This window comes from Schistocerca serialis, chromosome 8 (genome assembly GCF_023864345.2).
Source record: "Schistocerca serialis cubense isolate TAMUIC-IGC-003099 chromosome 8, iqSchSeri2.2, whole genome shotgun sequence".
In the NCBI taxonomy this organism is placed as follows: Eukaryota; Metazoa; Arthropoda; class Insecta; order Orthoptera; family Acrididae; genus Schistocerca; species Schistocerca serialis.
In genome coordinates this window covers 255,771,294-255,785,374 of record NC_064645.1, presented here as the reverse complement: position 1 = coordinate 255,785,374, position 14,081 = coordinate 255,771,294, and the positions used below count along the sequence as shown (strand labels likewise).

Here is a 14,081-nt window from a genome sequence, read left to right as displayed (position 1 = left end):
ACATAATGGCTGAGGAGGTTAAGGGAAATTTTGACAGTTTTAGAAAGCTTGTAACTAAACGTATTCAGTATTCAAAGCTTGCGATAACATGACGTGGCCTGACAACTTTTGCGTTCTTCTGACTCCTATAAGTAACAAGCTGGAACAAGAGGATATGCGCGATTTGAGCTATGGAACGCGTTAGGGCGAGGAAAAATAAAACACGTCAGTTTCTTGTTATTTTCAGCAGACAGAAGTGGGTAATCTTGTAGTTATTACTGATTTACTTTTATCCTAATATATTATTAGGGCCTGTAATTCATTGTATCATTGCAAGCACTTGCTTTCTAAATACGTTTAACGTACAGTATTTGATCGTATTATTTTGTAATGGCAGACGGGGGTAAACGTGACTGATAGACGAGTACACTTCCGCGAAAAAGAAATCGGAAGAAGCAGAAATGAATAATAAACCAGGTAATGAAAAGTAACAACAGACTGGGTTGAAGAACAAAAATGGGGAAGCTGTACTTGGGTGCTTTACCGAACAGCCAGAAAAGAAGCAAACGGAAACCAGTAAGAAGGAGGAAACACCAAAATTATTGAAGATATCTTATGTTACCAGCTGTTGTGATAATGATAAGGAAAGGTAAAGAACTGTGGTACAGATGTGCAGAGTGTCCCAATTAGAATCATGATTTGTGTTCTAGAGAAGACACTCCTGGACTGTATTTGTGGTATTTCCTCATTCAAGAAACTATCTTCCGGAAAGTTGACAATGGATCGTATATGCTAATAACTAAATGTAGATTATATGTGATGCTTTAGGCAGGGAACCAGATCATGTGGCTACGTAAACAACCCATACTTAAGAATACAGTATTCTCTTGTGTTTAAAGTTTATGTATGTGAATGAGGTTGGCTGCCCATCTCTATAATAGCGGTGGATGCTTTCAGCAACAAGTTGGACAATACTGTCGGCTGTTTTTAAGATTACTCATCTTTGCATGTGTTGTGGCTTGTATGTATTACTTTAGTGTTACCTTTATTGTTGTTTGTATGTATTATTTTAGTGTTACCTTTATTAGCTTTGACCTCTTTATGTGTACAGGTTTTATCATCTCCTTCGGCATGAGATGTAACATGGGAATGGCAAAACTGAAAAAAATACACGGGGTGAGTTATTACGTCACTTTTATACTCGTAGTTTCTTCTGAATACAATCTTATTCCATTTCTGAATAAAAGCCTATTTAACTAACGCATACATTAGCTCAAATTCTAATAAAATAATGCTAACTCTCTCTCTCTCTCTCTCTCTCTCTATCTATCTATCTATCTATCTATCTCTCTTTGACGTATTACATTGAGAAATATAATGTTGGAGTAAGACTTACTGCGACGTTTTCCTGGTCTGAACAGCACTCGTTTCCACATTTCTTCAAGTCTCGTATCTTGACAGCAGGAAATAAATAGTTGTTAACTGATTTCTGAAAGGATAATACCAAATGACGTGCGCCACACAATAGTTAAATTTAAATGGCTCCTTCCTACTTCATTTGCGCTTTGAATATTTTCATGGTCAGTTCCAGATGCACAGTGCACAGTTTTCTTAGGTAAAGAGAATCGCACCGATTCCTTCTTCCATACGATGATAATCCAGTAATACGTAATTCAGTGACACACCGTTCGTTAAACGTCACAGTGAAAACTCGATAGCCGCGCGGGGTAACCGTGCGGTCTTCGGCGCCTTGCTACGGTTCGCGCGGCTCCCCCCGTCGGAGGTTCAAGTGCTACCTTGGGCATGGGTGTGTGTGTTCTCCTTAGCGTAAGTTCGTTTGAGTTAGATTAAGTAGTGTGTTAGCCTCAGGACCGATGACCTCAGCAGTTTGGTCCCGTAGAATTTACCAAAAATTTCCAATTTGAAAACTTCACACAGTGGCAATACATCATCGAAAAAAACACAGTGCACACTTAATGCTCACGTAGGAAGATGACAACATAATCAAAATATCCATTCAGTAGATTTGTGGCACAATTACGCTTGGACGTTGCGCGATTACTGTAGCGCCTGAGATTTTAAGATGCATAGATGTGACGCGCTTACTTGACGATCGCTGTTTTTTACAAGTGAGTGGAAAAGATATGATCCAAGCTCAGTTTCTTTACTCGATCCGAGAAGGAGATATGTATTCGACAGCGCACCGGGATTGTCACGATTTAAGTTTAAGCAACACAGTAGTTGCCTGTGGGCTCTTAACAGTAAATTAGACATAGATGTTATATGGTTATTTTTCGGTGCTTACTTTGACACGGCATGTCAACGTTAGGACTGGACTCCGAAGACTGGAGATTTTGTGGTGGGATTAGGTATTTAAGGACTGACATACAAATATTAATCAATCTCAGAAACTAAGTGATGTTTTGATAATCGATTAGGTTAGATCTTGCTGCTTTGAATGGACTATAAGACTTGACATGGTTTATGAAAAATGTTGAAGGTCAGTAAATTATAAAAGCCTTTAAAACCTTCTTATGGTCCCTTGTAGGAAATACCCAATATACGAGTGTGACATCCACCTCGAAAATTATTTTATATGATGTTAATTTACCTATATTCTTAATTAGTAGCTTAATCAATTAATGAGGGGTGTCATTCCACTGGGAAAAATGTTGGAACGGAAGTACAGTATCAAATTTCGGAATCTAACACATAAGCAAAATTGGCAATGGCGAAATATGGATGTCTTAAGTTTCAGTGTCATTCATCTCGTAAGTTAATTAATTTCATCTACTTTTAATCAATCAAGGTTCGACTAAAATTAATTGCGTCGCTGAAATCAGCAATTTCAGTTCAACCAAGTGAATAATAAATTTAAGTTGAACTTCGCATAAATGACACGTTGAAATATCCATGAAAATATTACATATTTCATGCACAACTACATTAAAATAGAATAAAAAGTCGGGAAGGAGTTGGCTATTGATTGGAGTAGAAGATATAACAGATAGAGAGTTTCCAAATTGCTACGTCTCAGTTTCTATTGAGCTGAAGGGACAGGTAAGAGAGGGAGAAGGGAATGTCGTACAAATACCCGAGAATGAACTATTTCAGTGCCGATTCCACAGTTTTAGAACGACCTATTTTTTTAATTGTTGGTCTTCTGAATGTAGGATAGCACAGTATACGAAAGATATGGACCATTTCTGAATTACTATACACATGCCTTGAAATATTTACACACATCGGTTTAGCAAAAGTTAATATTACACTATATTTTGTTAGTCTATATGCTTTACAAAAACAGTATTAGTTGGTACTGCAGATTTCTTTTTCCAAATGCTCTCTTAATGTATAGAAGCAATGCTTTAGGAAATGTTGAGTAAAAATTGTTTCTGTCAGTTAGTATTTTCATGGATTTCGGTAATGCATTATACAATTTGATGCCGGGATAGGATCTACTTTTGTGCAACAGTGCTGTATTTGTTGTTTGTATTGTACATTATTTATGTGTCGTGTGTGGTAGCTGTGTAAAGATTCATTACTGGCGATCCATGGACTGTACTGTTTAACTTTATTTTTTTAACAATTACTCTTTCTATCATGTATAGCAATGAAAGTGGTAGTATTACACTTTTCTTAAATAGTGGCCTGCTTGATGATCTTCAATCTGTCCCTTCCAATAGTCTAAAAACCATCTCCTGTAATCTGAATCATCTCAGACTTGCTCCATATTTCCCCAAAATACTACATCGTATTGTAAAAATATACGTCAAATACATGGTCCTGAGATTATAAAATGGTATAGGTTTCTTAATAACCTTATTACCAAACCTATTTTGCTCAGTTTCCTGTTCGTGTAGTCTATATGTTTATCTCATTTTATTTCATTGTATCCACATACCGAGAAATTTTGTACTCTCTGTTTTTTCGGATTGCTTGCTCACCTTTAAAAAGTGGTGTGGAAGTATGAACGAGGACTGCATGTAACTCATAACTCTGATACACTTGATTGAATTTTAGGCAAACTTGGAACGCTAACGTCTTACTGCGTGGAAAAAGTGTGGAACTAGAAGGTATGTGGGTGGGGATAGGGAAGAGAAAGTATGACATGCAAAACTAACTCTGGTCACTGAAGAGTCCTGAGCACGAGGATCAGACATCCCTCAATAAATGGATAGGCAGAGATGGCCGTCAAGAATTCTCGCTGCCTGCGACACTGGTCAGTGTACACTGGGGATATTACAACGAGTACCAAAAATTGTGCGGCGAAACCATGTCGGCATTGCTGCTGGCGAACCCCGTTTCGAACAGCTGTTGTAAATGTAGCAGTTTGTGAAACTTGTGTAGATAAATGTAATTCATTGTTACTGTACCGTACACTTAGGATTTTCGATCTCTATGGAATAAAGTTACGCGCGCCATCAATAGGGGAAACTGTCAGAGCACTGTGGAGGGAATTCCGCAAGTCTTGATGGGAGTTCAGAAGTTGGGGCCCTTAGTTTGAGCGCTCCACGAAGCTAAGGCAGAACTTGAATAAATTTTCGCTTATACCTTTCTACTCCGTCGTTTCCGGTCTAGCGTGTCTTACCTCAAAATAATACACCTACTCTTCCCCAAAATCCCTGAAAGCTTGTATCATCACTACGGATTCAACCTGTATAAACACTGCTCTTCCTAGATTGTTTCTGTTAAGACACACATTTATTCCCATTACCACATAATAACCACGTTGCTATCTTTGTAGTATAAACAGTACAGAAATGCGAGGGAATCAGCCAGAAGTATAAACTGCAGTCTTGCAGTTCGTCCATCCATGTTCCCTGGAACATTCACAAAATTGAATAAACACTGTTTATGACGGAGAGCGCTCTTATTTATATTAAATAACACCAAGTGCTGCAGTTCACACTCCTGCTAAATTAATAAGAAACACTCATAATCTTTTAGAAAACATAAGGTGAAAAAAAAATACAGATAGCGGGACACGAGCCTGCTACCTTAACGTCCACAGTTCACGACTCTACCAATAACGCTCCAGTTTCAGCATGCTGAGAGGGTCTTAGTTATGGTATACAGTGTACTCAAATGTCTGAACGCCGTAAGCAGTGGAGTTATTATTTGAAGTTTAACTGTCACAAACTGTACCGAAAGCTACGCACTTTTGCTAAATCTTTAGTGTGCTGTAATAATGAAATGGAGACTTACATACCTATCACGAAAGCAATAATACCAAAAGCATCAAATACGAGAAGACTTTAATTACCGGTATGCAGTTTACCGCCTTTTTATTACAACAAATCGCATCAAAAACGTTTTTAATAGATCCTCATTGCGATGGTGTTTTGAAGTAGCTTATGTTCATACGCTATAACTCAAAACTCAGCAAATATGGAGTACAACTCCATATGCGTCCGCAGATCGTTTTCTAGTGGCTAGTGTTGCTGCCTCTGGAACACGGGGTCCCGGGTTCGATTCCCGACCGGGTTGGGTATTTTCTCTTCCCGGGGACTGGATGTTTGCGTTGTTCTCATCATTTCATCATAGTCATTCGTGGCAGTAGCTTGATTTGATTGTGTAGAAAACCGGACTGTGAAAAAATTTGCACTTTGTACAGGCGCTGATGACTGCACAGTTGACCGCCCCACAAACCAAACATCATCTTCATCATCATCAAATGGTTCAAATGGCTCTGAGCACTATGGGACTTAACTGCTGAGGCCATAAGTCCCCTAGAACATAGAACTACTTAAACCTAACTAACCTAAGGACATCACACACATCCATGCTCGAGGCAGGATTCGAACCAGCGACCGTAGCGGTCGCGCGGTTCCAGACTGTAGCGCCTAGAACCGCTCGGCCACACCGGCCGGCCATCATCATCATCATCGTCAGCATCATCAACTCCATATACCTTAATCCAATAAGGCATCCCATAAGTTCTGCTTCTGCCATAAAACTGATACTGCATCTCATTAACCACATTGCTCTCCACGAGGAAAAATGTCTGGGTTGGCACATTCTCCCTTTCAGTCTTCGCAGTATTGTGGAGTGTGGAAGTCCTCGCTGGGACGCCACAAAATTCGCGCAGCTCCTCGTCCACAAGCGCCGTGCAGTGCACGAGACAAATTATGAGACGTATTGTTCCGTACCCTTCGACGTTTATTGGTGGAGCCGAATTTATTCTATTTCCCGCTACACATGTACCATCACTGTAAACGAAGGTCATCAGCCTCGCTTTAGCCCACGACGCAGAATTCGACAACCGAATTGGGAAATCAGCACCACAAACAATTGCTACAACGTCTCCAGTTGGTTTGTAGTAGTACTTCCTCCGTAACCAAAACTGTATAACAGTGTAATGAAGTTAAAAGGGCGAGAGACACTCACACACACAAGTTTCCACTTCTGTAAGATCACCTCATCGTTATCAAACGCTACGTCCAGTAAAAAATAAAACCATAAATAAAAATAAAACATTAAAAAATCGGAAAACAGGTAAATTTATCACTGATGATCACTCACAATCGACTTCGTACTCGTATCACTTCAGAAATCAGAGCACCGTCCCACAGCCCCCTCAGTTCTCATCGTGCCTTAGTAACGGCTGCCGGGTGACTCGCGATTTCGAGAACTGCAAACCACCCTCCCAGACACACACGAAATTATTCTATCGTTCAGATCTTTCCACCATAGCCTCCAGAGCAGAATAAGGGCATCACATGATATAAATAATAAAAAACGGCACCGGTTACTTATTTTTCATACGTAGCACAACACACTTCGAGTAATTATTGCCATTTTCAAATGAATATTTTTAACGATGTTCGCATGTGCAATTTTCTACCTCTCTTGCACTATAGATGTCATTTCGAGGTTATAGTGCAATCGGAAAATCCGGCAAAACGAATGTTGTAGTACTTTTCTTTGCAAATCTTAGAAACTTTATTTTACTTTTTTCTACTTACAAGTATTGTGCCTCCTCCATTACACACAATGTCACACACTCACAAATCACCACTTTCACTTTTTGTTTTAGTAATCAAAACGTACTACTAAAATAAACATTGTAAGTGACTTTTCGCCTGTGAGTGACATACTGGATAATGGAGGAGGCACAACAACTATAAGTAGACAAACAAAATTACCATTTCTAACATTGCTGTTGTTGTGGTCTTCAGTTCAGAGGCTGATCTGATGCAGGACTCCACGCTACTCTACCTTGTGCGAGCTTCTCCAAGTAACTACTACAACCTACATCCTTCTCAATCTGCTTAGTGTATTCATCTCTTGGTCTCCCTCTACGATTTTTACCCACCACGCTGCCCTCCAATACTAAATTGGCGATCCCTTGATGCCTCACAACATGTCCTACCAACCGATCCCTTCTTCTACAGAAGTTGTGCCACAAATTCCTCTTCTCCCCAATTCTATTCAGTACTTCCTCATTCCTTACGTGATCTACGATAACCAAGAAATGACTCACCATTCTTTGTCCAATGGTGATAAAAATGTTCAACCGTCAATAGGTCAATAGTCCAATTTACAACACGGCAGAATGCACGGTAAATCAACCCAATACAGGAGATCAAAGGTGTAACACCAACGTGAAAGCGTGAGACACGCAATGACTGCCTAAACGAACTGACGGTTCAACATTTATATCACAGCTGTACAAAGAATGTTGGGTCATCTACTGGTTATCGCTTGAACTAAATTACCAATTTACTAGAAAATCTGGGACTCGCTTCTGAACAGGCACCATGTAAGTCCAGTGGACTGAGTATGTTCCCGCTTAAAGTAGCACGGGAAACATTTGTGTGCGGATTCACCAGTGTGTGACTTCGAACTGTCATTAAATTCGTACGGAGATTATTTTATGAACTTGAACTGGTGCTCGATATGTAATGACTTTAATCTGTGCACTTACATTCAGTTATTACTGTTTGACAGGCTCCAACTACTGTTTATTCCTTTTTTTTATTAGAAACACGGTAGCATCCCATTACTTCGAGACTTTCATAAAAGCAGCGATTAGAATTTCTCGCTTGGCATTCCATTATTGACTGTCGATGATAAACTTGTATGGAGTCACAACTTTCGGATTAGGATATGACCATTTGGGACAGTGAGACAACTTTACAATACAGGAGGTAAGAAAGCCTCTTAATAGTGAAGTGGTGAATTGGGCAGCAAAATAACTGATGATGACCGAGGCACAGAGAATATAAAATGTAGACTTGTAATGCTATTTCTGAAAAAGAGAACTTTGTTAATATCGAACATAGATTCAAGTGTTAAGAAGCCTTTTCTGGAAGTATTTGTGTGGAGTACAGCCATGTATGGAAGTGAAACATGGGCGATAAACAGTTTAGACAAAAAGAGATTAGAAGCTTCTGAAATGTGGTGGTACAGAAGAATGTTGAAATTTATGTGGGTAGATCACGTAACTAATGAAGTGGTACTGAATAGAATCGGAGAGAGAAGAAAGTTGTGGCACAACTTCACCAAAAGAAGGGATTGATCGATAGGGCACATTCTGAGACATCAAGGGGTCACTAAATTAGTATTGGAGAGAACTGTAGGGCTAAAAATAGTAGAGGGAGACCAAGAGATGAATACAGTAAGCAGATTCAGAAGGATGTAGATTGCAGTAGTTATTTGGACTTGAAGAGGATTGCACATGATAGAGTAGCATGTAGAGGTGCATCAAACCAGTTTTAGGATTGGAGAATACAACAACAACATTCTGTATGAATGTCGTCACTCAAAATGTTATGACGACGTGTTATGCCGCTGTGGAAACTTTACAAATCAAGACTGTTTTTATGATACGGAGATTACTCATATGTAACTGAAACTAGGAATCACAACAAAATGTTTTTGTGATCTAGACTTCGAGAATTTTTCATCCTTACGATTTCAGTAGAATTGTCAATATGGATAATCTCAGTGGAAAATGGACAAACTGTTTATCATAGGCAACTGGTGTTCCACTAGCAGGAAAAGTCAATGGAGTTCCAGCGCGACCTCGTGGGATATTTTATGTTCAAATGTTTTGATCAATGGAAAGCAAAGAATTTAGGCGTTTGCGGACTCAAAATAGTGATTTTTGAAGCCGCCCATCGCTAGCTCAGAACTAAATTTGCAGCATCAGACTCGTTTTTACACGTGACACTTCGTAGTCTATTCATCGCTGCAACTTATTTAATCAATATTGGTGAAATTTGTCAGGACGTAAAGACGTATTTCAACGTATAAGGGGCGATCAAAATGTTTCCGTTATATGGCTGAAAGTCCAGAATCTGTTTCTTCTACGGCAAAATCGCCGTGGGCATTTAGGCAATCAGTCCATCGACGCAAAAGGTTGAAGATACCTATTTGCTAAAAAAAAACTGCGCCCTGCTGCTTGAAAAAGTCCGTTACACCCATTGCACATTCTCGATGGACAGGAATCGTCGATCTTTCAAGGCCTTTCTTAAGGGACCGTTGGCGTGATAATAGCACGGAGAGAGATCAGGCCATAGGGCCATTGAACGTGTGCCTCCCACTTGAGTCGGCTCAGCTTGAGCGTTACATTTTCGACATCGGACATGCGTTATCACGAAGCAGATGCATTCCACAACGGTGATATTCGAGAGACGTGCTGCCCCATACACATTCTCCAATCTCCGCTGGGTATCTACTGGTGTTTCTCCTTCAGCAACCAAGAACAAAATAACAGCACGTTGATCCTCTTTGGACGCATTTGCCAATAACGTCGCCATATTTAACGGTTCCGCGTTTACCGCATGCACGTCGGAAAGTCACGAATGCCACAACAATCCCTTGCCCACATGTCTGTGCTTATATACCCTCGCAGTCTTTGATCGTCCCTTATAGAAACACAGTAATGCGCTAATTATTCAGAGTAAGAGTTCCTTACACACGGTAGTAGCCTCGGTTTTTCTACGCTTTTCGGCGTAAACGTGCTTTTCTCGTCGTCACTGTACTTCCGTTGTTCTTTTTTTTTCTTCAAAAATTTGGTGATCCCAGTTCCACCCATCGATGTTAGATTGTTTCATTCGTAATATTTCGGCTCTAGCGTCAGTATCGATTTCAATTTTTGGTGATCCCAGTTCCACCCGTCGATGTTAGATTGTTTCATTCGTAATATTTCGGCTCTAGCGTCAGTATCGATTTCAATTTTTGCACCTATGCCTGGAAGCTTTCTCCCTCTGCTTCATAAAACTCTGCCGCCCTCACAGTCTCTATTGTTCAGTTCGCGATCCATATACCAATTTTCTGAGTATTGCTTTCTGTGTCGCTATCCAGCCCCCTCCCCGTTCTTCCCTTCCCTTTTCTTCCAGTCCCCACCCCCACCCCTATTTTTTATAGATATGTATACACGCGCCCTCCTCCTCGCGGGCTATCTGTGGGAGGAGAGAGAAGTCGGAGAAGGATTTCCCTTTCATCGCACGCTTTTTGCCTTTTAACCGGAAGTGGAGTCCGTTTGGCAGAGGCCGGAGTGCTGCAGATGAATAGAATCAGAATTACAAATGCCGCCACCCTCTTCTTCCACCCCTGCCCGCTGCCCCGTTCCTTCCCACTGGCGATGCCGGCCGGTTTCCTAGCGACGCGCCTCCGGCAGAGGGCTCGAGCAGCGGAGAGCAGCACTTCCGCCGAAAACACCCCCCCCCCCCCCCCCCCCCCCCGAAATCGCTCACCCCACGCAGGCCTCTCCAGCGCTCAGAGCACAATCACAAGCGACCGAGAGTGGCGCCGCGGCGCGGTGATTCGCTGACATACACTGGGCGTTGTCGTTCGCGCGAACCAGTCCGTTCACGCTGACACACTGAAATGTAAACTTCGTATGCCATTGTTTGTTGGAGTGCTTCGAATAGAACGTGTTGCCACACTGTTAAGTGCAGAAGCGATGAACGTAGACTTCACACCAAGCTGAGAAACGTTCCTTTTTACATCTGCATCTACATCTACAGGGATACTCTGCAAATCAAATTTAAGTGCCTGGCAGAGCGATCATCGGACCATCTTCACAATTCTCTATTACTCCAATCTCGTATAGCTCGCAGAAAGAATGAACACCTATATCTTTCCCTACGAGCTCTGATTTCCTTCATTGTATCGTGGTGATCGTTCCTCCCTATGTATGTCCGTATCAGCAAAATATTTTCGCATTCGGAGGAGAAAGTTGCTTATTGGAATTTCATGAGAAGAATCCGTCGCAACGAAAAACGCGCCGGCCGCGGTGGTCTAGCGGTTCTAGGCGCGCAGTCCGGAACCGCGGGACTGCTACGATCGCAGGTTCGAATCCTGCCTCGGTCATGGATGTGTGTGATGTCCTTAGGTTAGTTATGTTTAAGTAGTTCTAAGTTCTAGGGGACTGATGACCAAAGTAGTCAAGTCCCATAGTGCTCAGAGCCATTTGAACCATTTTTGAACGAAAAACGCCTTTCTTTTAATGATGGTTCAAATGGTTCTGAGCACTATGGGACTTAACATCTTAGGTCATCAGTCCCCTAGAACTTAGAACTACTTAAACCTAACCAACTTAAAGACATCACACACATACATGCCCGAGGCAGGATTCGAACCTGCGACCGTAGCAGTCTCGCGGTTCCGGACTGAAACGCATAGAACCGCAAGGCCACCGCGGCCGGCTTTTAATGATGTCCAACAAAAATCCTGTATCATTTCTGTGACACTCTCTCCCATATTTCGCGATAATATAAAACGTGCTGCCTTTCTTTGAACTTTTTCGATGTACTCCGTCAGTCCTACCTGGTAAGGATCCCACACCACGCAGTAGTGTTCTAAAAGAGGACGGACAAGCGTAGTGTAGGCAGTCTTCTTAGTAGGTCTGTTACATTTTCTAAGTGTCCTGCCAAAAAAAGCGCAGTCTTTGGTTAGCCTTCCCCACAACATTTTCTGTGTGTTCCTTCCAATTTAAATTGTTCGTAATTATAATACCTAGGTATTTAATTAATTTACGGCTTTTAGGTTAGACTGATTTTATCATGTAACCGACGTTTAACTACTTACATTTAGCACTCTTGTGGATGGCCTTACACTTTTCGTTATTTAGGGTCAACTGCCACTTTTCGCACCATTCAGATAAAAGTACTCCGTCTTCAGGCCACGAGTGGCCTACCGTGACCATCCCACGGCCGTGTCATCCTCCGTGGAGGACCGCTCTCGCGGTTGTAGGATGGTATTCTTGACCGAAGCCGCTACTATTCGGCCGAGTAGCTCCCCAATTGGTATCACGAGGCTGAGTGCACCCCGAGAAATGGCAACAGCACATGGCGGCCTGGATGGTCACCCATCCAAGTGCCGACCACGCTCGACAGCGCTTATTTTCGGTGATATCACGGAAACCGGTGTAAGCACTGTGACAAGGCCGTTACCTCATCATTCAGATATCTTTTCTAAATCGTTTTGCAGTTTGTTTTGATCTTCTGATGACTTTATTAGTCGATAAACGACAGCGTCATCTGCAAACAACCGAAGACGGCTGCTCAGATTGTCTCCCAAATCGTTAATATAGATAAGGAACAGCAAAGAGCCTGTAACACTACCTTGGGGAATGCCAAAAATCACTTCTGGTTCACTCAATGACTTTCCGTCAATTACTACGAACTGCGACCTCTCTGATAGTTAATCGTCCGCCCTCGGAAGTTCCGTGGCGTCGCATGAAATTACACTCACGACCACGGCAGGAATACCCGCCTTTTCCGAGGAGCAAAAATTTTGCATCGCGTAATACCTGAGGCGCCTGACTGAGTTTCTCCCCTTGACAGCGCAAATAATGAACAAATATGTGGTTAAAAACACTACATAAAGATCACTGTCATCCACTACTCACTACTAGTTTAGCTCATTCACGAGTCATCTTCAGACTAAAAAAAATTATTACTTAATTAATTGTATCAGACACCAGGTGTTATACATCGTCATAACCTGTTGATCTGAATTGCTCTTGTTGTCGTGTACACACTAAAGTAAGTCGTCATAACTTACAACCTTAGCCATATACGATGAGATGCAGCTGTCCCTACCGATCGGTTTTATGCAAATCTCAAGACCTTCAAAAAGGTCATGAGAGATTTTCATATTCTCTCACTCTCAACCTGCAAACTATTACTTCCACAGAAAAAAATGAACCTGAAGTTTTCGTAGGAAACGTAATGTTATTGAATTTTGTACTGGGATATGCTAATGCTGGAGGTCACAGTTTTCGTGTTATTGAAGAAGTACGCGTTTGAGGGTCAGCATTATATGTTTTTCTTGAATAATTCGAAAACTGCGGCCTCTAGCAAAAACGTGTCCTGCTACAAAATGTAACTAGATTAAACTTCCTACATAGAGGCCCTGTTCACTTTTTTTCCTGTAGCATTAATACTTTGGCAATGACGAGCGACACAATATGAAAATGTTGCCTGTGATATTTGAAGACATTGCCGGTAGGGGCAGCAGTATCACCCTATATATGCCCAGTGCTCGTATTACTACGCCAGCATATTTACATCCACACATGAACTACGCGATAGTTACCACTGTCAGTCACTTTGTATTTAAACACATGTCTCCTTATTTGAGAATGCCAAGACACTGAAAAGTAGAGGTGCTTCCGGCAGAACGCAATGTGTAGTGCACCAGCACTTAACGTCAGATGTGGCCAGTCTATCTGGTGCTGGAGGAGCCTCGATGTTCCTAGGGGCAGGAATTTTTCACCATGCGACAAAACAGTAAATACTTAATGTTTTCCTGTTTTCTCAGAAGATGAAACTGCAACAGCATTAACTATTCAGGTCACACCTGCTACCTGCGAAGTAAGTTGTGTGAAAGCAGTTTTCTTCTACTTGTTATGTTTTATTTGCATGAAATTCAAAGATAAAATTTTACAGTCCTCCAACACACAATAAAAACATCGGCTACATACAACCACAAACAAATTTTCAGAGATTAAAGTGAATTTTATATAGCAAATAAAGTAAGGAAAATTCCACAAAGCACTGTCTTGTTCCGTATTACTTGTTGCATTAGTCCCTCCATAGTTGTTGTTGTTGTGGTCTTCAGTTCAGAGAGTTCTATCCTCTGCA

General features: G+C 41.4%; 1 protein-coding gene across 1 annotated transcript in view; it reads left to right on the top strand.

Annotated features, from left to right (window-relative positions):
- The window catches only part of LOC126416958 (vesicular glutamate transporter 1), a 185,428-nt gene that overhangs the window by 26,544 nt on the left and 144,803 nt on the right, over positions 1-14,081 (top strand). The window contains exon 4 of the mRNA XM_050084839.1: positions 1,091-1,155. Within this exon, the coding sequence (XP_049940796.1) occupies positions 1,091-1,155 (65 nt within the window). The remainder of the gene's footprint in view (positions 1-1,090; positions 1,156-14,081) is intronic.